Below are 27,210 nucleotides of genomic sequence, written 5' to 3'. Positions count from 1 at the left end.
TTGGTGACAGTACCAGCTTTAATGTATTTGTTGAACTACTGCTTATGGCCCCAATTCAAGAGAGCAGTCCTGTGCAGGATAGGGCCTCTAGTATGTGAATAAAATGTCACTGAAGTAACTACTTCACCTTTTCTTACTATTTTGTTAACTCTTTAGTGTTGTTTAGACTGGAAAAGTGCCTTCTGCAAAGTTCCTTTAGAGAAGAAAACTAAGCGCACCGGTGAGAACAATGGGTTATCATAAACTGAAAACTGGTTGATAAAGGAATAAAAAGACCAGTGTTCATTTTGATGAAAGCTTAGCAGTGGGGTTCCTCTGAAGTTTTGTATGCATACTGTTTGAGTTTGTCAGCTACAGAGATAATTGTAAAGAACGTCAGAGGTACTTAAGCTGTGTGAATAGCCAACAAAATGCAGAAGTTGTTCAGAGTTGAACAGTCCAAAGTAGTAAACATTTAAGTAAAGTAGCAGTTTAGGAAAGAGAATAGTATCATGGTGGAGAGCTTACAGAAAGTTTTGGCTCAGTGCACAGCTATACATTCTGTTATAAAATATGTAAAGAACAAAATGGAGAATAATATTAACAATATCAGTGGTTCAACTTTGCACTTTGCTGTTTTTGTCTCAGTTGATTTAAAGCTATCGAAAAGTTAGAAGGGGCTCTAAGAGGGTCAACAGCTTCATTAGTGCAAGCTGACATCAAATCAGAACAATTTCATTCACAGCCGAACTTGAATTGGAACTGAATTGGACAACTCTGATTCTGTTTCCTGGGCAGAATAGAGTAGAAAAGGTGCAATCTCCCTGCCTCTGTGTAAAGAAGAAGGGGACTTTTAGTGTCATTGGAAGGTAGAAAATCAAAGTCTTTAGTAAGACAGCAATGCCTGGGGTGTGTGTGTTTGGTTTTTCATAAATACTTTCATTGTCTTTTCACAAATACTGACTTTGCAGGATAGTGTCAATGGTTTTACTTCTTCTGAGTCATACAACATAATCTGAGAACTTCTTGTTTAAACTCTGTAGTTCTAAAAGGTAAGGAATTGTCCCTATTTAAGGAGTCTGACAGTTTAAACTAGCTTAGAGATTCAACTCAGTTTTGTAATTTAAGTAAAGGAGGAGAGGAAAGATTAATAGCTTTATTACTGCTTCTCACTTATGTAGCACTAAAAATAGAAATGGTGTTTTAAGAGCAAGGGCCAACATTGGTGCTGTTTGGGAGGACGCGGGTTCTGGAAAGTGGATTCATTAGGACAATGGCATGAGTGCTTGTGGGTGTGGTTTTTTGGTGGCAAAAAGGAGGATTTTGTCTGAGGTTTTTTAATTTAGTTTCATTTGTTTTCTAGCATCCTGAAGTTACAAGCATGTGCAGTTTCTGTGAAAGTCTGTAGTGTCTGTGTTTGCTTGCCAGAACTGGGGAAGAAAACCCATTAATATTAAGAATATGTGGTTTTGGTTAATTTAAGCATCAGTTATGTTTGAGTGTGGTGTTTAGGGTGGGCCATTGAACACTATTTTAATGTAATTTGGCAACTTGGGTATTTTATTATCTATGTAGATAAGCATAGTTTCCTGATGGGATTAAGCTACTTGTTTAACAGCTATTCTTTCTCTCAGCCCTCCCACACTTCTGATTTGCCTCCTTGCAAATCTGTCTGCGATTGACCAGATGGTTCAGATTTAAGACATAATGGTATTCTCGTGAGTTTTGTGAAAATTGGCAGCTGAACGGAGGAGAGAGAGACCCAAGTTAGTGCCTCAGCTGAGGGTTAGCGCGGGCAGATTTGGCCATCGTATATCTTGTTTGACATCTGCTGCATATCCAACCAGTGCTTCAATGGTTTTGGGTTTGCCACGGTGCCAGCATATCTTGTCCAGCCTGTTGAGGAGAAGGAGGTTAGACAAGTTTTTGGGAAACCAGGCTTTCTTACTTCTGCTGCTTCTGGAGCAACATGTTAATCTGGCAGTGGCAGATAGATGATGTTTAGTCCACCTTGCTTATCATGGCCTTTTAGATCCAAAAGGCATATGCAGATAACTGCTTAATCTCAATATTAGGAAGAAGGATAAGGTGGTAAAAGAACTTAAAGTATTGTTTTTAAGACTTTCTACTCTGTATATAAAACAGGAGTTGCCGTAGACTCCTAAAAGGAGGACTGGAAGGGCATCAACCTGACTGAAACTCTCAAGATAGAGCAGTGATGCTCAGATTACTGTAGGCAGGGCAGAGCCAGAGAAAAAGTCAATTATGAACCTGACCCAGGGACATGTAGAAACATGAGGCTCGAGGTGTATTGGAGTGTATTTGGGGAGACCTGGGAGAGAGCAACAGTGTGGATAGTAAGCAGCATGAGAGTTTGTCAGGAAGGGTTCTGTACCACCATGTAGCACATGTGAAGGCATTACATTAGAAATGTGGCCTCTTGAGTTTTGTACCTGAACCTGCTCTATCTATTTTGATATGCATAAATATATATAGGTGGCCTGGTAAAACTCCAACTCCGGTAACTGCCAGTTTCCTTTCCAAATGCATTCTTCTTTCATATCCATTTTTATTTCCTGTGCTTGTCTCTGGTATAAAATTCAGTTGTTATTCCTCCTAGCAACAGCTTTACTTGGAAATAAATATAACCGTAGCCTGTGTATACACTAATATAACATGAAGGACCTATGAAGTTCAGTTTACATTTGTAAAAATGCTTTCAGATGCAGGTACGGTTAATATAAATGTCTGTTAAGCCTCCTGCATGTAGTAGATTACATGAAAACAAACGAATATTTTTTTGTATTTGAAACTCTATTTGTATCATCAAACCTGATACTTTGGTCTTCTAACCTAATAACAAAGGAAGGGAATGTGACAACAACAAGACCTTTGCCCAGGTAATTCTGTTGTCTTGGATGTATTTAAAGATCATTTGAATGCCTACCTTGGGCTTCTGGAGTTTGACAAGATTTTTACAGGCTGGAGAAGCAGTGTTGTCCCTCATCTATTTCAGAGGGAGAAAATACTGAAACATGCCTTTCCCCCCCCACCCCTCCTTTAATGCTTACATTCTTTGCGAATGTTTTAACAGCCTACTAAACTTTAAAAGCTAAAATGCAGAGCTGAGTTCATGTAACCACGAGTGGCATCAATGTAGGAAGGCTAAGGGTTATTTGGGTGGCTGCTGTTGTGAAGAAAGAACTGTAGCAGATGGCCTGCTCCTTCCTTTTCCATTCCCATTACCACCCTTTCCTGATACTTTGCAAAAACAATGTGTTAAATCTGAGTGTCTGGTCACTCACTGGGTTTGCTTTGAGGCAGGGTTTCTTTGAGCAAAGGGCAGAGGATTTAGTTGGATAGGTAGAATCTGATGTTTAAAGTGTATTGACCAAAGCTCTTACTCTGTGGGAGTGCTAGACTTTTGTAGCCTGAATAAATTTATTTTTGCCTAGTTTTCTTTTTGTCTGAGGGAAGAGTAATTTGTAACACTTTCAGCAAGTGCTTCATGAGTAAGCCAAGGCACTTCTAGCTACAGATCATGACAAGTTGCATGTAAAGTGCTTACAGTGCCTGTTGCTACCCACAGACTTAGGAGTGTTCACATTAATCATTTAATTGTAAAGTGGAATTTTGAGATTCGTAATACCTTCTTGCATTTGTGGCAGACTTGCTGTAGTTGAAATGGAGAAGGGCATTTCCACAGTCTCTTTCACAGCTCTGTTGCTCAACCCCTTTACAGGTGCCCTCCAGAGAAACTGCTCTGCAGTGAAGTACTGTTTTCAATTGAACTACTCTGAAGTCTGTTCTTTTTCTTTTTTTTTGTTCCCCCAGCATTTGTCAGCTGTTGTTTTTACCAGTTGTTCCCAATGTATAGAAAAACTTTTTGATCTGAGATGTGGATTTTTTTTTTTTTTAATTTGAGAAGGGAGAAGAGAGGGAGGAGGAGAACCCTCAATTACTGTCATTGCAGCAGCATATTTCAACACTGAGACCTGCGTATTTCATTGAAAGGTGCATTGAATATTAGTCTGTGCACTGAGGGTGGAGGGTAGGTATTGGAGCCAGCCATTCAGAATGTTTGAATAAATTTGTTTGTATAGAGTCCGACCATTTTATGTCAGTAAAAAGTACTAGTGAAACTCACAGTAAGACTGTCAGCCACAAATCCAAGGTATTTTTTGCAGTTGTCAGCAGGTGTAAGAGGATTTTTTTTGTTTTTTTCAATAGTAACAGATGCCAGAGAGCTAAACTTTTTTTAAAATTAGGAACAGTAAACTTGCTGCTGCTGCTTTGAGGTACATCAACTAGAACAATCTAAGGAGAGAGGCTGTTTTTTCTTGCTAATTACTTCATTTGTGATAGCCTGAGAGTGCCATTAAAGGTGTTGCTTCTGATTTTGTGATGATGGACTTCTGCTTACTGGCAACCTGCAACACAGCTACACACTTAATTCTTAAGAGTCGCTGAACTGGTATAGGATAACCTGTGGTAAATTTAAATATGGTAAGATGCTTTGTTGGCTTGAATCATTTGCTGTGTCATACCAGCAAAAGTACTAGCTTAAGTTCCAGGCTAGAATTATTGTCATACACTTTCCAGCATGCTTTTCAAACTTACTGTGGCCTCTTGTTTTAATAATGGGACTTGCATAAACAGAAACATAAAACTGAATATAGGAATTTGCTGTTATGTTAATCTGCATCATTAGCTTCTTATTGTTTTATGATTAAATTATTTTGATTAAATTTGTGGTAACTGAACATCGTTTTCCCCCTGGCCTTTATAAAATCCATTATATGAAAAAAAAAAATGAACATAGTATCTAAAAAGTCCAAGGGGAAATGTTTTTACAGTTCTTGTTCATGTTATAACTTCTTTGTCGTAAAGACTTCTTTGTAGCGTGGGTGAGAAGTTTAATAAAGTCCTTGAAACCTAACGGTGCAAACATTTAAGGCTTCTTTTAAAAGGTTTGTCCTTCTGCTTCCATGCGTCTGTATCCAGTTATTTTTTGATTCTTTGCATGCCTTTCATTATTAAGTTTTTCCCTCCACACTGCAACTTGAAAACGTCCAATGACTCGGTTCTCTTTTGTGCTATATGGCAATGCTAACCCGCTGGAACTGGAGGATGGTGCAGAGGTGTATTGGGGGAGGAGAGAATAATGCTGCAGCTGTTTTATTAGTAGCCAGTTTTATTGCTTGAGGATATTGATTTTCAGATTATGCTACTTCTGCAATCTCAAAATACACTGTTTGAATGTGTATTTCTGTTCTTATGATCATTCAGGTGCTCAGTAGCTCTGTTTTTTCTGTCCAGAGTTGACTGAGTTGAAGAGGTTTATATAGTCAGTGTCCTGCAAGTGGAGACAAGCTCTTCAGTTCTGAGGTCACTGTAGGGAGATGGTAAATAAATGCACAGAATGGCCTTTTGCCTTTCCCATGTAGGCCATTTAACAGAGGTAATCTGAAAGTAAAGGGTGTTCCAAATACATCCGGCACTACTTCTATGTGGTGATTATTTGTACTGTATCATGAGCTGGGCTGAAAAACATCAGCTGTATAACGAGACAGCATCACCAGCATTTTAAGAATATGAAGAGGTGACTGTGAGGTAACTGAACTTGATTTAGATAAGCAGAAGGTAATGACCAGAGCTGGGATATAGGGTTGGTCTTACCACGTTCAGCATCTTGATTTGCAGTAATAGTATTGTTGGTTTTCTTGACTTGAACCTTCAGCCAGTGATTAAAGTCATGCAGTTTGCTTCCATTAGGAGGAAAAATTGTTGAAGATCTGGCATTTTTTTGAATCAATATGACTTATTTAAAGGATATATGCAAAATCATGTTTTTCTGAGCCCAGTTGGATTTGAACACTGGGAAAATGGTTTCCTTGCTCAGTAGTGTAATTTATGGGTTTTTTTAACCTAGCACATCTTCTGAAAAGCGTAGTCTTAGTTCTTACCTGTAGTCACCCTAGCAGCTTTTCTTGATATGTACCCTTTTGGCTGTAACCCTTGCCTGCGCCCAGTCCTGGTGGTACAGTTACAGCTAAGCAGTTGAATGCTCAGGGGCTGATCAAGCTTTTTCACCATGCTATTTAATTAGGCTTGGTATGTAGGGAGAGATGAATGCAAACTCTCAATTGGGATTTTAGGCAAGTTCCACAACTTGTTTAAAGAAAAAGTAATGTTTGCTCACTTCCAACCTTATTACAGTTTTCTGGTTCCTGTATTTGATAAACCTCAAGGCACTTCAGAGAATTTCATGGGTACCAGAAAACCCTTGATTAGTTACCTCTCTAGCTATGATATAAGAGCACTAGAATAATGTGCTTTATCAGCTTCCTATGAGAAATTGCTCTCCCTCTTTGTGCAATCCAGTGCCAATTTTCTGCATTCTGCATGTCTTTTACGTGAAAGTGTCTCTTGTATAGTGCTCTGAAGTTTATGGTCCCAAAATATACAGTAACTTAAAACTTGTTAAAAATGGAAATGAGACTTCCAACTCATGTCTTTTCATTGATAGCTAGCCTCTCTGGTCCCTTATGCAGTAGGTAATAACTAAATTCTGTTGAGTTCTTCTGCTGTCCCCAGAAAGACTTGATATTCCACGGCCTTGGGATATTTGTTGTAAGATTGCTGAATATGTCATGTTATTTCTGCAGCTGTGTTTTTTGGGAAAACATCTGGAAAGCTTCTAGAGGCTCTGGTTTCCTTGAAATGATGTAGGAAGCTTGCAATCTACAAATCTTAATAGGAGAGGAAATGGCCCTCTCTTCCTGGGCAGGTTCATTGCTATATGCCACCACCAGTTACTTGCTCTTTAAAGCCATACTTTCAACTGGTCTGACTTGGAAATCTAGATTAAGTAGGACCACAATCTTCTGTATGGCTAGAACTGTGGCTTTCCAAATACTCACTTTTCTTTTTGTTTTGTGGTGTGGTTTTGTTTTGTTTTGTTTTTAAAAAGAGCCAAACAGCAATTTTTGCAGAACTTTGTTGTAATAGAGCTTGCTCCCTCTTAAATAACAGTGAAAATTTTGTGCAGTCTTTTTCAGGAGTTCATTTTGGGCAGTTCAACAGTTATGACAGAATATACTTCAACTTCTCGTAACAAGTTCCTTCAAGTCTTATGTATCACTGTCCAGAAGCAGTAAGGACTAGAATCTGCCCACTTCAAAAGCCAAACAAAAAATCTAGTGTGGGTTACATCCACCTATTTACCTATTTATAATAATAGATGATTCTTATCTTTATTTCTTTATAGCCATTAGACTCCGCTTGTGTCTGATTTTCTTCTGGAAACAGAATTACAGATTTTCCCCAATTATTTATGTGAAGGCTTGCTTCTGTCTTGTGGGTGCATTTCTTTTTTTCAGTGGAGTCTTTGTTCAGTTTCCCCAGTATTCATATTATTCTGGACTACACAGTGCAGACTCTATTTGTGTTGTATAAAGAAGAAAGTTTGACTCTTAATAGAAGGTCCTGTGGTGTTGCAGTGTGCAGCTCTGCATAAGCAGCCGAACAGTTGAATGGAAACTGTGGGAGTGCTGTGGTCCTGTACAGTGGCTTGTTGATTATTAGTTTGTTTTAGCCAGCTTGCACTAGGCCAACTCGTTTGCATCAAGATTCTCAGAGTTAACAGCTGGGGCTGCAAAGCAGGTTTCAACCATTCCCCCTGCTTTGAAAGAGGTAGTCCTCTCTCTGGAGGAAACAGGACTGCTATTTCACAAGTAATTTGCTTTGCATAGACCATTACCCTAATGGGATTTTTCACACAGTTGGTTTGGATATACCAGGTTTTTGGTGTTGATTACACAATCTGAAAAGTATCCCTTTACTTAGGGCCGTGAACCTGGGTGTATTCTCTGGGCATTGTCTCCCCTGGAACCTGGCTGGGAAGATCTGCTTTTGTCCTGTACCTGTTAGCTTTTAAAGGCTGTATGATATGGTAGCTGTACTTTTTGAGCCCCCTTAACAGTTGAGGGAAGTGAAGTAGCTTATGAATGACTCTTCAGCATCACAGGGAATTTCACATCTGGAAAGACAAGCAACAGGATCAAATTAGTAATGCGTACCATTGCCAGTGACTCAAAAGGAAGCTGTAGTAACGGTGTTGTAGTTTGTGATACTGCCCATGGGTAGATTCTGCTGCCTAGACAGTTGACTCTGCAAAGGCAGCTCAGGTTATTGTTACAATGCAGTACTTTAACTGTGACAGAGGGTGTGCTTTCAGAGTGCTCTCTTAGGGAGAAAATATTTTCTTTAATTTGCTTTCCCCAAACAAATCCAAAGCCCTCTAAAAGTCAAACAGCTGTCACCCTGTCCCTGGCTAAATAGCAGTTCTGTAGTGTCTGTGGGACATGGCTACAAAATTTTTATAACAAGGACGTATATCTTTCTCTTTTGTACTTAAGCTTACAGAGAAAAGGAGAAGAGTCAGGGGTTGCACATTTTTAACATGTTCTAACGTTCTTTAAAAGAACAAAATGCTATGCTCTAAAGACCACAACATGCCTAACAAGTTTGTTTGTTTGTTTTAAAAAGAAATTAATAGCAATTTCAAAGGTAGCTTAGGTGACTTGTGCTGGTTATGCTTTGCACAGTGGGCAAACCGGACTTGCCCAGCAGGTCTTCCAGCATAGTAGACCACAGTTCCATAAGGATTCATTCTGGTCCAACTGGTGCTTGCTTGCCCCATCATCCCATCTTCTGATAGCTCTGATTGTGCTGGCTTGCCCCCCCCCTTTTTTTTTTTTCCACCAGCACAGGTACTGACACGATGTTGCAGTGGCTCTCTCTTGCTTCTCAAGTATTAGAGCAACTTGCTCAAAATAGGAAAAATAAGAAATATCTTAGATAAAGATAGTAGGGGAAATAATTGAAGCGTTCCCACTTTACACGTTGAGGTTTTTTTGTTTACTTGTTACTACTCCAAGCTTTAAGTTTTATGTTTAAGTAGGTGTCAGTAGCTATATCTGAGTGTTAAGTAGTAATTTGAATGTCTCAGTGTTTGAGTAACTAGAAGTTGCTCAATTTCAATGTAGCTGCTTGCATGCTTCGTGTTTGACATGCAGACAAAACAGTCTCAATAGAGTAGTCTAATTTGCCATAATATTTCGTAACATAGCTAAAGATACAGATAAAGATCTAAATGAAGATCTCTATCTTCAGATGAAGATCTCAAGACTTCATAGCAGTGAACACAATGGCTTATTCTGGCTAAAATGCATCGTTGCCTTAAGTTTGTGGTGTTGGTTACTGGTTCCACTTTTTTGCCTGAGTCTGATGATCCCAGGTGAATCATATTCTGCTTCTTCAATATTAAGGTTTGAACTGTCCTTCAAATTTATCTTTGCTGCAGTTCTGCAGCAGTAAGACAGAAAAACCTTGCCAGTTTGTATTTGCAACATGTGCTTTGTGACTGTAGAGGCTGCTCCTTTTCATGCTGCAGGATGAAATTGTAGGTTTTGTTGTAGTTGAAGGTATCCACTAAGAAAGAATTCTGTTAACACTACGTTTTTCCTTGTGGTGTCAGGCTGTAGATCACAGGATCACAGAATTGTTTAGGTTGGAAGGGACCTCTGAGGATCACACAGTTGAACCCCCTGCTCAAAGCAAGGTCAGTTTGAGCAGGTTGCCCAGGTCCACATCTAGTCAGGTTTTGAATAGCTCCAAGGATGGACAGTTCACAACTTCACTGTGCAACCTGTGGCAGTGTTTGACCACTCTTATGGTAAAAATGTTCTTTTTTCCTTTTCTTTTTTTCCTTGTGTTGAAGTGGGATATCCTGTATTTCAGTTTGTGCCTGTTGTCTCTCAGCCTGTCACTGGATACTGCAGGAAAGAGTCTGGCTAAGTCTTCTTTACTCCTCTTCCTGCACCCCCATCAGGTACTTACACATGGGTAAGATTCCCCCCTTGGAGCCTTTTCTTCTCCAGGCTGAACAGTCCCAGCTCCCTCAGCTTCTCCTCAAGTATGAAAGATGCTCCGGTCCCTTAGACATCTTAGTGGCCCTTTGTTGGACTCACTCCAGTAAGTCTGCGTCTTACATTGTACTGGGGAGCTGAGAACTGGACCCAGTGCTCCAGATGTGGCCTCCCCAGTGCTTAGCAGAGGGGAAGGACCACCTCCCTCCACCTGCTGCCAATGCTTTTCCTAATGCAGCCCAGGATACTGTTTGCTCTGCCATGAGGATGCATTTCTGGCTCATGGTCAGCTTGTCCATCAGGACTCCAGGGCCTTTTCTGCAAAGCTGCTCCCCAGGTATGGGACTTTGCGCTTCCCCTTGTTGAACTCCCTGAGGTTCCTGTTGACTCATTTCTCCAGCCTGTCCACATCCCTCTGAATGGCAGCACGACCAGATGGCGTATCAGCCGCTCCTCCCGCTTGTGCGTTGTCTGCAGACTTGCTGCAAACTTGCAGAGGGTGCACTCTGTCCTATCATTCAGGACAGCTGCTAATGAGGATGTTAAACAGTACTGGTCCCAGTATCGATGCTGGGGTACACCCCTAGTAAGTGGCCTCCACCGGACTTTATGCTGCCGGAGGTGATGATTTTCTCTCCTATAGCTTTCCTTCTTAAAGCTCAAGTCCCAGTGTTGACACACTGAATTTCAGACTACCTTATCCCTTTTTTGCGCTCTAAATGACTTTTCCCCTTTCCTCCCATTTTATTTCTCATTCTTTCCAGATATATTAAGAGGGGAGGCCTGCCTCTAACTCTTTCTGACTTGAACCCAGGAACGAACAACTTCTCCAGCTCCAGATGGGAATTTTCGTGAAGATACCTGTAATTTTTAAAGGCAGGGGGAGGGAGAAGCCACGGCACTTTTATTGAGTTGTTCCTGTCTGTCAGCATTTGATGTGTCAGACCCTGTTTGTCAGCTCTTTTCCTGCTTGGTTAGTTGCTCAGCAGTAGTGATGGGGCAGATGAGTATGGGTAAAGTACTGTAGTAACCTGCTGAGTTCAAGTTATGAAAAATACAAAGCTGCAGCCAACTGTTCTTCGCTTGAAAGAGTGATAAGGGTAACAATAATAGCAATCTCTGTATCTGTAGCATTTTTTAGTTACCCAGCTGCACTGGTATGTTTTTTGATCAGAGCATCGTTCCTCTGCTCACTGCTCTTCTATGGTACTTAACTGTTTACAAAGAGAAACGTGCTTGAATTGTTGTAATGGTGGTTTATTCTGAAATTCCCTTGTTTTCAAAGTAACTTTTCTTTTTAATTTTAGAAAAGCCAATCTGTTTTTAATAAAACTATCTTACAGATAGAACTTTCTTTGAGCTTAAGATGTATTTTGCATTGTAGCTATACTTAAAATACTGTAGCTTCAATATAGAGTACACTGAATAGGACTTTTAAGACTGCGGTATCAACTTATGTAAATTTGATTTTGGACTACCTTCTTGTTAAGAGTAAACATCAGTGTTACGGGTGAAACTGCAAGAGTTTGACTCTTGCATTTAAAAAAAAAAATGGAGAAGTGTTCTGTGGATTTAGTATATAAAGTAATTTGCTTGAGCAATGAGAATCGTTTCTCACTTGTAAAAATTATCCTTGTAGATAGAGACTGAAATGTAGCACCCACAGCCTTGTCTGACAAAAAAGGTCTATTTAGGCAAGTTCTGGACCTCTTTGCATTGAGGGATTGACTGTGGTGTTTCCATCGTTGTCTCTGACCTTGGGGTTGAATGACAGAAAGTGCAAACTGGTTAAAAAAACTTGTATGTCTTGGTTCTTCTTAAATTTTTCAGATCTGTAGTATCTGTCTAGGGAGCAATAAAACATCTGTGGACCAGAATTTCTTGGGACATTTTTTCATACAAGTGGTCTTGTGGCCCTGTGATTGTCAAAGGAGGTTTCTTGCCACGTAAAATTGCGCAGCCTTAGTAAGCTGCAAATCTTGTCTTTGCTCTGTGTAACAACGTAGCTGAGATCCTTCTATTCAGAGTCTCTTCGATGCTTGTTTTACAGAAATATGTTTCTTTGCTTCCTGTCACTTACAGTGTTACAGCTTTTTGGTCATCCCCCAGAGTTTTTAATTTCCAAGCCTGACTATTTGATTTTCAGTATCCCTTAATAACTTTTACTTGTAATTCTGATGTTTTATTTCCTAAGTGTGTTAAAAATGTAAAAAAGTATTCTTTCATGGTGAGAAAAAATTGCAAGACTGCCTCATTGTTTTGCTGCTGCTTCTAGGCTTCAAACTGATTTTTTTTTTTCTGGCCATTACAACATCTGCAGTATGTGAGGTATTAGAGCATTAGGATATTAGTTCATGAATGCATTGATGTTCCTCTGGGTAGTTAATACTTAATGTGTTTTATCTGTCACTGGGGAGGAATGTGCTGTACAGCTTGCTCCTTCTGTGAGTGGTCTGACTCATGAGCTCGAGGTACTTCAAAAGGATTTCAGCACTCCATCCCATTCTTCAGTCTTGCAGTTGCTTTTCTAATAATAGAAGCAGCAAAACAGACAGTGGAGTTGCTTCTCGGCTGCTATGCTTTATTGCCAGTATAGTCATGAAAGCTGACATCAATTGCAATCTTCGCGTTTCACGGTCCACATCTGCCTGTGTGGCTGTGAACAGTGTCTCTTGTACCGCTCCTTGGAAGCAGTAATCACCATATACAACTGGGGTTCCAGTTTGAATGATCAACTATGAGCTGTGGGACTTTGGTGCCTCTACAGTTCAAGCAGCGTTGTGGGAGCAGCATAAAATAGCTGTTGGAGACCTGCAGCAAAATGTGGAGGGTATGTCCAGTGAAAGATGTGTTCTGTAAGACTTAAGATATATTGGAACTATTCCTTAAATATCTGTAGTGAGCATAGCTTGTGTATCCTGACAGAATTTGTTAACTTTAAAAGTTTTCTTATCATATAAACTGCTTGCCTAGCATAATTGCGAAGAGGTGAAGCTCTTGAAATGGTATTGCCTGTACTGAAGTCAGTGGAAGTTTGCTTCACTGAAGGTGAGCTAAGGTTTTGCTTTTATTGATTCTCAGTCACATATGGGTAAAAGGAGCCCTCTCTTCAGCCACAAGCATCATCTTTTGTGCCAGTGAATTATAGAACTCAAGCAAACTGTACCCATGAGGTCTTGAACATGCACTCCAGGAAAATTAAGTCAGTCTTCAAAAGTAGTTATTGCTAGGGCCTATTTCCAAAAGGAACTGCTGTGCTTTAGAAAAAATGTGGTTCTTGGGTTGGTTAGAAAGATGAATGAGCCAGGGCATCTCTGTTGTAATTGTCTCCTGTTTTTAACACCTCTTACTGTCAGTTAATTGAAGTAAGAGTGTGGGTTGACTTAGGGCATAAATATTGTGACTGCTAAAGTCCTCTTCTCCACAAAGCAGATCTATCTGTAAACTGCAGAGAGAGAGGGTGGAAGCTAAGAAGAATGGAACTGAAAGCAAAAAGAAATGTGCGTTGTTTCCTACAATGAAGTGTAGAGGTGTGCAAAATGGTTTGTCACAGAAAAATGAAGATGGTAACTGAGACATCTTAAACCCAGCCTTGGTTTATTAACATGTACTGTAGGAACAATCTCCCTTTATTTGCAGGCTTCTCTTCCCCAGCTGCTGCTGCTTCTCTGACTTCTCTATGATAAGCATTTTTCTTGATGGAGATAGGAAAAATTTGTCAGTGCAGGTTAGTTTATCATCATTATAAAAGTCTGAATCAAGTTAGCTGTAAAAGATGCTTTTTTGGTATCAAATCTTGTTTGAAACTGTATTTTTACAACCTTAAGATGTGTATATTGTAATAGCATTGAAATTGACAATACTTTTGTTAGTAAGGGTAACAGGAAAAGAAAGGTAACATGTTAAGTGAAGCTGTGTTTAATGAGATATGATGTTGTGTGCATGTTCTTTCCCTCCCTCCTGTTCTGGATTGTACTTCTGTTGATCACCTGTACGTCTTGAGACAATATATGAAGCTTTCCTTGTCAGTATGAATTTTGGAAGGAATGGGTGGGATAGGAAGAGCTATTTTTCTCTTTCCAGTAGTATGTGTCTGATTTCTATATAGGTGTTTTTAAATACCTTCTAACCCTAAAATATGTGCTTAATAAGTGTAAAAAAACTAACTGTATGCTGAGTTGCTTAGTCCATTGTTTGTTTTCCTTTTTTTCACTGCAGGCAACCAATTCGCAGAGACAAATGCCTTTAACCTTTTCGTTAAGGGGAAAAAACACCTTTAGGACATCTTTACCCATTTTTTTTTTTAATGCGGTCTAGGCACGCTAAGTAATATTTAACCTCTGGCATTACTTCTGGGATTTCTTAATGCCAGCTATCAAAGAATCCCATCTATAAAGGAGAGACAAATGAGTTTAACAACTGTACATAGCTACTCTAGCTGAAACATGCTTTGACGAGTCATTTGTGGATAACAGTAAAGCAGGATTGCAACTTGCCAGACACAAATGCTTGAGTAGGAGAAGGAATGTTTAAAACATAGAAACCTGGTTGTCATGAGTTACAGTCACTATTGAATACCTGATAACAATGTTCCTTCTTTTAGAAAGCAGGGTGGCTTTTGAGGAAGCAAAGGAGGCTGTCCATTAATAATGCCGTTTATTTGTTGCTGAAGGTTTCCAAGCGATTGACAGAAGGTGGTACTGTTCAGTTCTAAGTGTCGGGAACCTGCAACTTCTAGGAACAGGTTTTCTTGAAGTCTTGTGTCATGGATGCAAGTGATTACAAGTGATCAGAAGGAAAATAAACTAAAGGGTGGGAAGTTCTGGAGTAAAAGTTCTTAACTTCTCCAATTTCTAGAGAAAGTTGTGAATATCGTGTGTAGATGCAAATCTAAATGGCAAATAAAGTGGATATCCAAATCAATTATATGTTTACATATATCATAACTTGCAGGTGATTTATCTAGCTGTTTTATGGGTTTGACGTTTTTAATAATTGTGATTAGAACACCTAAAGAGTTTCCCTGACCTTGCCATAAAGTATCAGTTTTTTCATGTTTTTTATTTATGGGATTAATATGTTAGCTTTTAGATTTGGATGATGCTAGTATGAGAATTGCATCTGGTTCCTTCACTGCCCATTTCCTAGTGGCTGTTGAAAATTTCTGGCAGGAGGCTTTTTTTTTTTTTTTTTGCTTCCCAATTCAGTGGAGAAATAAGAAGTTAAAACTCAATACGTGTTGAAATAATAACCTCAGGTATTCATTAGAACTTAAGTTGTTAAGATGCCAGTAAAATTTACACTGATTCTTATGGCACACACTGTAGTGAAACTGTTAACTATAACAAAGAAGAGATGGTCAAAAATTTCAGAACATTTTTGAAGTTTTAAAATGCAGTATGCAAAATGAAGTAGCTCATATTAATTGCTAGGCAATTGCGCAGAATACTGGACTGCCATTCTTGCCAGGTATATTCAAAAGCATAAAATAAATCTACTGAATTGTTAGTTAGCTGAGTAGTCATTTGCCCAGCCTAATGACATACTGCAATTAAAGTGCTTGAATATTTGTTCATAGCATCACTTACATGCACACAGTTATGTTAAGGACATGATCACAAAGCAGCCAAGTGTTCTGAGAGCTCTGAATAGCTACGTTTATATGTGTAATAGTTCAGTAAAAACGTAGAAAAAACCTCTTTTATTGCTTTTATTTTCTTCTTTAAGCTTTGCAAGGATTAGCTCGTAAAAAGCTCAGTTTGTAGCTCGTTACATGAAAAATTTTCCTGATGTTTTAGAGACTTGTGTACATCTTGGACTTCTTGTTGTAAGAGAAGGATAAATCTTTCTGTCTAACGGCACATGCAATTGCAAGTAAACTTGTCTTTATCCTTTCCTTGAGAAGTCTTTTGCTTACAACACTAAGTCACAAATGAAGTATCTCTTACAGCTAAGCCAATTCTGTCTCAATCTCGTGGGTAAAAGATGTCATTACTGATCAGGATTTTCTTGGCACCGAGTTTACTGTGATTTCAAATTCCCATGTTAAAGTGATTTCCTGCTCTTTCTTTCCCTTATTTTATTTCACTATGTTAAACTGCATTTGCAGAAATCTAACTATTGTGAGGCTGTAAACACAGAACCAGTATCCTTATAAAATGTGCCCTGGCAGTAAAAGGGAACCATGGGGGAATGTTTGCTGGTTTTCAGGCCCCTGAGTGACAAATACTTGTCTTTGAACTGTTTTTTGTCTTGTTACAGTGGAGCAAAGCAGTGTTCCTGGTTCTGCTGCCATGCAGCTGAGGTTTTGATTTGAATGTTTCCAACTGCAGTGGAGGAATGTAATAGCACAAGTATTTCTTAAAGTAAAAGGTGCTCCTTTTGAAAATTTCAGTGTGGTGAGAAAATTGAAGACAAGCATTTACTCCCCCCACTGAGTTTAAAGGAACACTGTGAACTTAAAATTCTAGATATTTGAAGGGGTTTTTTCTTCTTTAAAAAATTGTGGTAATGGCAGTGGTTTTTCTGCACCCTTTTGTGGTTTCTGTTTCCGATCCAGAAATGCTCTGTGAAGGACTTGCACGAATTGATTCTTTTCTCCTTGATAACCGGGTCAATCAATTGACCATAAAGTGCTATTAAGCACAAGAGACAGCCTGATTGCCTGAGGAGAAAGAAACTAGAGGATGTCCAGCTGAATCACTGTGATTTAATAACTTACTACCTGTCAGCTGAGCTGCAGAAGTTGAGCTATTAGCCTGGCCAGTTGATAGATAAAATGAATTGAGTAAATCAATTAAAGAATTAAATCAAACTTTTTTTACCTTGCATTTGGAGTGGTATAACAGAGTCCACCTTTCTACTACTTCTCAGCTGAAACTTGTTAGTGCATTGTAAGCTGGTTGTGTGTTTTTACCCTCTATTGTATTTAACAAGAGTAGGTAAAATACTCTAGGTAACAGCAGAAGCTTTTTTTCCTGTTTTCCTTTGACTGGGGCCTATCTGAAGGTTTCAAAGTCAGGCATTAGTCTTCACCTAGTATGCTAAAAATGTGCTTTTTTCTAGCAAATTAAGCTTCATAAGTTCTCCTCTTCAGTTGTTTTCAATTGCATGCTACTTCTCATGGCTTACATTTTTCAGTCATGAACTTTTATTTTAATCCTTCAGGAAGTTAGATCTGTGAAACATTTTTGAAGATTAAAAATTGTTTCTTTTTAAACTGCTCTACAAGAGAAATGATTAGTAGTATAAATTGATATGTTCCAGGGAAGTATCTAGAGTAAAGTAATCCCTTTTTTCTCTGAGTGATCTAGAAATAAAATAATTTTATTTGGAAATAATTAGCTACTTGTGAGAAACCTTATTTTGCAGATGCTTAATGTATTTACTATTTAGTTTTTATTACTTTTGGAAAGTCACAGTTCAGTAAGATTATTGTATATTGGCTGCTTAATAAAGACACTGAAGTAATAATTTCAAAATCAGTATGCAGTTGATTCATTTCGCTTTAAAACAATTCTTGTTTCATCTTAGTTTCTTGCCTTGTGGGGTACTGCCATAGGTAGATATGTGAAATACTTGATAAGGAAGGTGCACGGTCAACTATGACTGCCACGTCCAGGCATTTTCCAACTTCCATGGAGTTAGAGAGGACATTGGAGGGAATTCGCATGTAATCGAGGAGGGAGGGGTAAAGGGGATTTTCCAAGTTCATGCTGAGAAAAATAAGAAAGGATCTGTGTTTAGCTTGCCCAGGGAAAGGAAGGGAGGTTGAACATTAGGGAATGAATAGTCCTCCCCACCTTCATTTCTCTAGTCTGATTCTATCTACTTGTGACCAAATACAGCATTTTATTTTTTTACTTTGTGTTCAAGTCTCAATTCAGTACTAATCTGGGAGCTGTTAGAAAGTGATAGAAGTGGCAGTTTTCAAAGGTGTGATGCTAATTGGATCTCTGCAAGGACAGGGAAGCTATGCATGGATTATTGCTTCTTGTCCTCAGTGTGTAGCCTAATACTTTTGCATCAGTTAAACCACTACTTAAAAGACAGACAGTAGTAAAGTAATTAATTGTCCTGTGATGAGTTGTTCACTGCCTGGAGACCCGTTAATAACAGTACTAAAGATTCAGTAGTGGAGGTGAAATATTTCCTTTTATGTCAGAAATGAAAATAATAGCCAGTAAGAACCACTTAAGATACTGAACAAACACAGAAAAATAATCATATCCTACATGCGTGGGCAATGCATCTTACTTTTCCTTTTGAACTTCAGAGAGCTACTCTGCCTGCCCATCCTTTCCCTTTACCCTGCGTTGCAGTAACCATCCCTTTTATTGAAGAGGGCCAGACTCAACTCGCTTGTCTCTTTGCCCCAATAACAGCATTAGATATATTCTGGTCTTTAATTTACGACAGACTTTTTCTAGTTTTCCATCCTGTATTCTTCTTTGGGAGGCAGTCTTCTCTTTCTCTATTTAGTTACTTGTGATGATGGAACTAGCAATTTTAACTCCTTTTCCTTACCTCAGCATATTTTTGCTAGTCAGTGTAAATCTTGGATGATCAACAGCTGTAGCTTCCTCCTGACATCATTCTTGCCATTGGAGTATCTGGTCTCTGGTCTACAAAATAGTGATTAATAGTTTCTGTCATCTGAGCAGCATTTTCTGAACCCACTTTCTTGCCTATAGCTAACTTGTTTAGGTTTGAATTACTGAGTTTGTTTAATATGTAGCATTTTAAACCTAATGATCCAACTACAGATTTTTTTGTTCTGCTTTTACTGGAGTAGTTTAGTAATAGTAAGTGTAGAAATGAAACAAACTTCCTAAGTTTAAAAAACCACCAAAGAAACATTTTTGACAACATGATTTTTCTTTAATTTAATGAGGTGAGACAGTTGAATTTGAAAGCTGGGTCAAAAGCTTATGTAATTTTGAGACCCTAAATATAGAGTGGTGTAATGACACAAAAAGATCAATCTCTGTGCATATGTTCTGGTAGAGTATTTTTGTTTTGTTCTTATTCTGTGCATGCAATTTAAAACTAAGCTGGATACCCTCTGCTTGGAAAAATGGTCTTGCTAATATTCCTATCTTATGCTATGTGACAATTTAAATTGACATGTAGCATGTAGATTTCTTTATTATAATTGTCTGGGTGTGGGGTCTTTGGGTTTTTTGTTTTGTTGATAGTAAAATTTCCATGTGGTCATTGTAAAATTTACCTTTTTTTTTTTTTAATAGTAGTGGAATGGGGTGATGATGTTAAAGCAGTATCAGAAGATGAAGCCATGGTGCTGGTGAACCATCAAGCAACGGGTGATGTCTGCACTCTGATGATGTGCCTTCAGGATAAAGGCACGGTAGGCTACAACCGGGGAGTGGGATAGCTTCTGTGTATGCGATCTGTTACCTTGGGTATACTTGCATCTGTGTGCGGTACTGATTGACTTTTGTGTGTTAATCCACCAAATAATCTCAAGGCCCTGAATAGGAAGCTTTTTGTTTAGATTTGGTTTAATGCGACAGCCGGTAGCTTGGAGCAGGTTTTAGACCACAAACACTGCCTTTGAAGGTCAAATAAGAGCTGAGTCTGTGTGCATCCAGTCTAGGTTAACATAGAGTGAAGCAGATCATCTTGCAGTTAATCATGTACTTGACTTTTTCCTCTCACCTCATGCCCTTGTGCAACTCATGCCAACTTTGCTCAAACCAACACAGGTCTAGCTTCTTGATTATGACTTTATTCCAGTGTGGAATTTTTCTCAAAGTTAGAAGCAAGTTGTGTACGGGATTTTGGTAGGAGTTCAGAACCTGAAAGTGACTTCCCTATGAGGCCATGTCCAAGCTAAGCTAGCTAGCTAAGGTTAAAATTGCTTGAGCTCTTATTTCACAAACTCTTAAGCATTTCTTGGTGGGAAGTGCAACTAATATCAATTGTTTCATGCATTGCTGTTCAGAAAATTCATGTCTAGGGAGTGTAGTGCTGGAAACTAGAGTATGGGATCTAAACAGGAAATTAAATTTAATGTGCAAATCAGGAGGAAGGGGTATATATGATTAGGCTACAAAGCGTGGGCAACATACCTGGCAAGCTGAAAAAAATGCATCAGCTGTGTCTGTCTTAGTGTTGTTGTTTTTCTTGTGTCCATATGGTGAAGAAACAAGGAAAACAACTACTGCTTTTTGTTGTGTCTGCACAACTTGTAATGGTACTGTTTTTCTTAGTGTATATTAATATAGATTGTGTATACACTGTATCTCTACCAGTGATTTAATATTTTTTAGAAATTTTCCCAGATCTTTCTTACAACAGCAGAGCTGATTAAAAAAAAAAAAACAACTCAAACTAAACTCCAAAAAGAAAGTATGAAAATGCCACTCAAGATGGAGCAGAGACTAATTTATTTCTCTCTACTGTAGCCAAGAGAAGACTGTTTTAAAAGTACTTTTAATTGCTTTAATTTCCTTTGGCATTGAGGAAGTTAGGTACATATGGTATTCTGTACTATACCCCAATGAGTGGAGTGACAGAATAAACACGCTTTAATTCCCTTCATCAAAATTATGCATAGGACAATCTTGTGATAAAGATACGACTCTGAGGGTATAGTCCTATGGATATATATTGCATATAATCTTGACTATTGACGTCCCAGGTGTTTTAAATATCATAAAGCTTCATTGGCTCATGTATGTATACTAGTGTATATATAAATCTAAGCCATGTTTATCCTGTTTGACTCTAGCTAAAAATTTTCAGTCAAGACGGAGTAAGTTTCAGTGAATGTAGAAGGTGTTAAAAATGGAGGAAGGCATTGAGATGGCAAATTATCTTCACCATGGAAACTGTTAGGTTTGCACGTTTTCAGAAAAGCAAAACATCCTTAAAATCAGTATTTTTTTCCCTTAAGTAATTGCAGTCATTGCTCTTGGAATATACATGTCCAGAGCCTAGTATGGCTTTAATGTTTTCAGCTAATAAAGAAATAAAAAAAGTATGAGCTTCAACACATGCTTAAAATATAGTATAAGTAGTACAAGTGGCTAAAAATAATGAGAGAGATCAGGATAGTTTATCCTTTATAGAACTTGCTGAATTCAGGTGTTTTTAAATAGCATGCTTCATATTTCTGAACAGAAAAATTGTCTTTACTTCGAGTGACTGTGAAACCCTGGAGGAAAAAACCCAAACCAACCTACCTGTCCAAAAGACATTATTATACAATAGGCAACTATTTGAATTAGGCCGTTTTCTTTAAATACAGTTTAAATTTGAGTCCTTCACAACCTTAATATTCATCTGTTAGTAACAAGGTAACAATTTCCTAGCATTGTTTTTATCTTGTTTAGGACGGTTAAGCTGCGCTAATTCCTAAACACTTGACTACTCAGGCAACACTTTTTAGCTCTCAAGGTATTTTGTGATGGTGAAAGGCTCACTTCCATTTCACACAGAAGGTCATACAAAGAAGTAAAACAGCTTACCAAAGGCGGCCTCTCGGCGGTGATGGTGCAGTGGTAGAACTAGGAAGACCTTCCTCCTGTAGCAGTCCAAAATTTCTTTTGCTTGCTTTTGCCAGCCAATACAGACAGAAACCGGATGTAATTTGCAAGCACTTACTGTTTAATGCTGCTTTTAAAAAAATGTTAAATTAAGACATCAGAAGTGTTCGATTTAAAGTTCTATGTTTTTCTGTGTAGTGAGGTAGAATACTGAAATGCTCTTGCAACTTGACAATGTTTCCTAAGGGCCATGTCAGGAACTGTGATGGTATTTTTTTCTAGTATTTTATAAATTCTTATATACAAATGATAGTATAGCGTATCTGTTTTAGGCAAATTTAGTCTCACTAAGCAGTAAGCTAAAATGCATGCGTTAAGATGTTTCTTTTCTTTCAGATTCACTTATGTGAATAAGGAAAACATGATCTCTTATTAGGGAAGTGGGACTGGGCTAAAAGTTACAATTTTAATGAACGGACTGGACTGGTATTGTTTGACTGATACATGTTACCATAAGACAAGCCACACAGAGCAAGGTTTCAGCTGAATCAGAAGTGACCTAATTACACTTTTTAGATAGTTCAAGAAATTGTTCCAGTTTGTTTGTGAAAGTAAATGTTAAAACAAACTTAGTAAGTTAGTTGAGGTCTCATAAACATTAAAGGTTATGTGTTTAACAAAGAGCAGCAGGTTAAAATGCTGCTATTACTGCTTTCTGACTGGATTAGGACTGATAAATGTGGCTATTTTTTCTGGTTTAGAGCAGAAAGCAGTGCCAGGAAGGGTGCAGCGGAGAGAAAAAAGTAGAACTTGGAACTGTTTGAGTGCAAGTTTCAAGACACGTGTCCCCAGGTTTCATTGTTAAGTTAGAGGTGCTTGAAAGATGAAAGTCACGTCTGTTCAGGTTGCTTTGTTATGAAATCTATGTAGAGTGAAATGAAGGTGGGCCTGTGAATAGGAGGCACCTATATTTTTTTATAAAATTGGTAAAAGGTCTTTCCACATTCTGAACTTACTTAAGCAGGAATGAAGCAAAAGCGACCTGAAATGGCATCCAAAAATTCTTTCAATCCATAACCAGCTATGAATCTGTGCTCAAAACGCTTCTGAATGTCTTTGCTTAAACCTCCTTGAAATGCAAGTGGTAAGAGACTCATCTGACAGGCGTTGTTTCATTCCTGAGGATACTAAATGGAAGAGCCACCACCAATATCTTGCAGTGTCCTCTGTTCTGCCCTTGGTAGCAGAACAGAATGAATATTCATTAATCTAATTTGCCTTTTGATTGCAAACAAGGTAATTGTGTCCTATTCTTTGAACTCCTCCTTTCTTATTTTATGTGTTAGAGTGTGTGTATATATTTATTAATTCATACATAAAAATATTTCCTCTTTGTACTTCTTACCACTGCCTGGGCTTATAGGCAGATTTGTAATCACTGAGCTCCCTGGAGTTTGCCTCTTTGTAGCCCACTTGCAGCAAACTGCCTGTATGTTTTGTCTCAGTTAACTTATATGTCACACTGAACTTTGACACAATCACATCACTTCTCAAAAAGACTGAGGAAGTCCAGAGATGCTAGTTAGAAGCCCTGTGTCACTTAAAATGTGGTGAGATGGACTTCAGACTCTGAAAAGCAATGATCAACTTTCAGGATAAACCTACCGTCATCTAAATAAAAAGACGATTAGAAGTGGTATGGGAGCAGAGAAGCACTAGCATTGCTGGGGAAGAGTTCCTCCTCCAGGATTGCCATAGAACATCTAGGGACCAGTGTTGACTCCTCAAAAGACACAATCTGCTTCCGTGAAAAGAAAAAGTTTATTAAGCTTGCTTATCTCCTCCACTAGAATAGATTTATGTTGGCTTAACTTCTGCTTGATATAATAGAACAATTGTCAAAATGCCAAAGTAGTAGATGAACACTGAGAGTCATATGGGTACTGCTGCAGGCTAAATCATCATCAGTGGAATTCTGGTGGTGTTTTTATCAAAGGATATGTTCCCCTACACCAGCCTGTCATCTTTGGGCTGGTGCGCAGGCATGAACTTACGATATTGTAGTGCCTTGAAGGGCAGTAACACCTCTCAGTGATGTTTTTTTTTTAACTCTTGTCCTTAGGGCACACCTTTTCTTTCTTCTTTTTCCCCTCCCTAAGGCTTTCTAATTTACTGAGATGGAAAGAATGTGAATCTCTGCAGAGAAGAATTTTTGCTTAAAGATCCTCTCTTTTATTTAACACAGGCCCAGGGATAGCTGTATGAGAAACTATTTCACCAATGGGGAAAGTGGGGAGTGATATCTAGCAACTAATTTTTCTTCAATCTCTTCAAAATTTATAGTGTGTCTTTGTTCCCTTGGATGTGTAGCATCCAGTAAGAAATACCACTGGCAAACAGGAAAGGATACTAGCGTGTCACAGAGAAGAAGCGGATGCTTGTTTCCAAAGCAAACTTTCATATCTTTGAGAGCTGTCCTTTTCTCTCAGACCTGGTTTCCTTTTCCACTTCCAGTGATGCTAGAGGGTCCAAAAATGGGTGCTCTTGCATTATCCAAGATCTTCAAATAGAACGTTTGCTAGTATTAAAAACCCACAAAAGTTGAGGTGTTCTTAATGTGCTCTTAGGCAAGGATAGCTAGCTTCTAAATGTGACATTCAGATTTTGCTGGGAGATCAGCTATATGTCTAAGGCAATAAAGTATCTTAAACGTTCTTTGGCAAGTATGTTCTTGCAAGGGTGTAAAAACTTCACTTTGAGCATCCGGCCACAGTTGTTTAAGGATAAGCAAAAGAAACAGGGTATGTGACAGTTACCTGTCTCCAAATATATAACCCGACATTCATTTATAGCTTCTGTGGTCAAAAGGGAGAATAGGTAATGAGAGCACTCCAAGATATAATTAGATTTCTTTGGAAGAAAGACTTACTGATACATGCAATTCTAGATACAAATTGCAAATTATCGAGCTGCTTTTACAAAACAGAATTCCTGCACGAAATATGATCTGCTGCTTTCTACAAATTCTACGTAGACATGTGAAGATGTGAAAACAGGTAAAAGCCACCATCTTTCACTGTATGAAACTATTTTGTTAAAGGTATTGTTGAAGGCATGGATGTGGATTCCGAGTATTTCAGTTACTGTGCAAGCCTCTGGTGTTTGGAGAGAAGCGCAGAGTACACTTTAGCAGTAGATGTAATTAACTAACATGAACAATACATTGTATTTTCTAGAGGAAATCTTTATTTCTTAGACTGCTTTTTTTCTGTCTTTGCCTCAAACTATGTATCTTGGACAACTGAAAGATGCCAAGCAGAAGGTGCCCGTTTAAGATTCAAATAATGATCTTCTGACTACCAGAGAAATGTCATGGTTCTCCGTATGCTTTTTTGATAGCGCTAAATGGAAGAGTATTATGTTATATGACTTTAAGTTTCACTGAACTTGAATCAGTCTTGGTGTGGCCTTATAACACAGGGAAGAGTAAAGGCAGCTAGCCTCGTGTATGACTGAGAGCATGTGAGAGAGACTGGATTTTCCAGTTTTGGAGAGCCAATTCCTACCCCTCTCAAAATCTACATGTAGGAACCATAGAGGGGAAAGACTTTGTGAGAGAAGAAGCTTTTCCCTTCTGCTGTTTACCTCTTCTGGAGTAATTCTTCTATTTTAAGTCTCAAAGAACTGAACAGATACAGTATCTGCCTTCACTGTCCTGTAAGAAGCGATAGTCAAAGTGAATCTAATGGTTCAACCTCTATTTTTGCCTTCTTACTGTGCTTCTTGGCTGGGACAAGGAGCATGACTTAATGAAATGCTCAGGGATGCATGTGGCTGCTCTGCCGTGAGAGAAATCAGTAATGGCATGTGGGCTGTACATAGGTCTCAGTGAATGCTGCTGTTCAAAGATAGAGTGAGCACGTATGGAGCATGTGCACATCAAAAGCACGAGAACAACATGATCTCATCCCCAAAATCACCCAGTACAAAAAAATATAAGGAAACATGTTTTTGTGATAGACATAAAACAGTTGGAGATTTCAAATACAGATCTGCGTTTTTTTGTGTACTTCAACAAACACTGAAAATGGTTTTAGTTTGCAACTGGCTTAAAATTGTAGTGGTATGTCAATAAGAAGAATTACACTAGCTGTGTGAAAAGGCGGAGTAGAACTACTCTAGCATATGGCTAATAGTGTAGAACTGTATATTATATTACAAAAAGGCAGCTATTTAATCCTGCTCTTGAGGGAGAAGTGTAGCACCTGTGCTGCTTTATACTTTGGGGCATAAAGGACTTTATTCCATATATTTGCTAATTTATTGCTGTTGTGAGGGTGATGAGAATGTGACCAGTATATACATAATTCTCTGCACTTGATATTTACTAAACTTCTTTTTTTTTTTATTTTTCAGGTTGTCCGTCAGATGATGTGGCTGATGGATCATATTTTTAAGTATACAAACTTTGGCATTGTATCTCTAATCCATGGAGACTTCTTTATAAGACAGGTAAATGGAAACACGTAATAGTGTTTTGATTTACCCTTATATTTGGAACATTGTGGTGTTATGGGACTTACTCATTACCTCCTGGATGGTTTGCAGGATGAAATAACTATGCTATAATGCGTGTATTTGGGTAGAGCTGTGTTCTGAAACTGTTTTTTTTCCAAGTTTATTTTATTATTTGCCTAGACACAAACGTTTACGGAACCCACATATGATGGGAGCCTTTTATGAGAGAGGTGTACAAGCAAAGTACATGGGCAGTCCTTTTTCTCTCTCCGTTTCTGACTGCCCATTGTCGGTGCCTCTCTTCTTTCCTTAGTGACCTTGAAGCTGTGCAATGAGTCTGGTTAGGTCACTGTTCTGACTGTCAGAGTTTGAGATAAGGAAAGGCAGGACCATCCCTTTTGACGGGGATGTGGTGGTAGACCAGTTTAAGGTGGTGATGGACCTGCATAAATAGTAATTAATTGATTCTTGAAGGTTAATTATTATTTGAGCGTCAGGAAGGAATGTGTGTTGAGCCCAGCATCTCAAACGTTAAGGAGTGAAAACCTCAGATTATTTCTTAAAATTTGGGATTGTTTTTGTTGTTTGGTAGCTGTTGATCAAACTGTACTCTAAAAGTAGAAACTTAGAAGTACAATGATAAGCGTGAACCTGCTGCCGGTTATGTGAACTGTGACATCCAGCGTACACGTTTCTTTCTTGTCCTTATTTTTATTTGTCTGGACTTAAAATGTATGGCCAGCCGGACAGAATTAATGAATTTTCACTTTACAGAGAAGGAGAAGCTAATTTACTCAGAATGAAATAAAGAAATACTTAATCACAGCTATACACAGCTAAAGTGAGATTTCTCACTAAGACTAGAGGCATGGTTAGAAAACCTCAGGTAAAATTATGTAATAAAATAAAGGTCTCTAGAGATATACAACTGTGTACTGTGAGAGTATGGAAAGGAACAGGGCTTGACACTTTGTAAAATATAAATCTATTTCAGTAGTTAAAATTCACAAGGTACACATGGCTGTCAGCTTGTTAATTGTAATTTCTGAATGTGGTGTTGCAATTCCAGTTACAAAACCAAACCATTACTGAGCTGCAAAAACTAAGGCTTTTCCTCATTTTTGTAAAGTGGCTGAGTGTCGTGGTTTAACCTCAGTTGGCAACTAAGCACCACGCAGCCGCTCGCTCACCCACCCACCCCCACTCCCCCCAGTGGGATGGGGAAGAGAATTGGAAAAGCACAAGTGAGAAAAACTCGTGGGTTGAGATAA

The 27,210-nt window shown here is 38.5% G+C and overlaps 1 protein-coding gene across 1 annotated transcript in view; it reads left to right on the top strand.

The window, feature by feature from the left end:
- Nucleotides 1-27,210, top strand: part of LPGAT1 (lysophosphatidylglycerol acyltransferase 1) — a 63,009-nt gene that overhangs the window by 7,614 nt on the left and 28,185 nt on the right. The window contains exons 2-3 of the mRNA XM_009330180.1: nt 19,160-19,278; nt 25,838-25,933. Of these exons, the coding sequence (XP_009328455.1) occupies nt 19,160-19,278; nt 25,838-25,933 (215 nt within the window). The remainder of the gene's footprint in view (nt 1-19,159; nt 19,279-25,837; nt 25,934-27,210) is intronic.

Source organism: Pygoscelis adeliae, unplaced genomic scaffold (genome assembly GCF_000699105.1).
Source record: "Pygoscelis adeliae isolate BGI_AS28 unplaced genomic scaffold, ASM69910v1 Scaffold308, whole genome shotgun sequence".
NCBI lineage: Eukaryota > Metazoa > Chordata > Aves > Sphenisciformes > Spheniscidae > Pygoscelis > Pygoscelis adeliae.
This window is presented reverse-complemented; position numbering and strand designations above follow the sequence as displayed.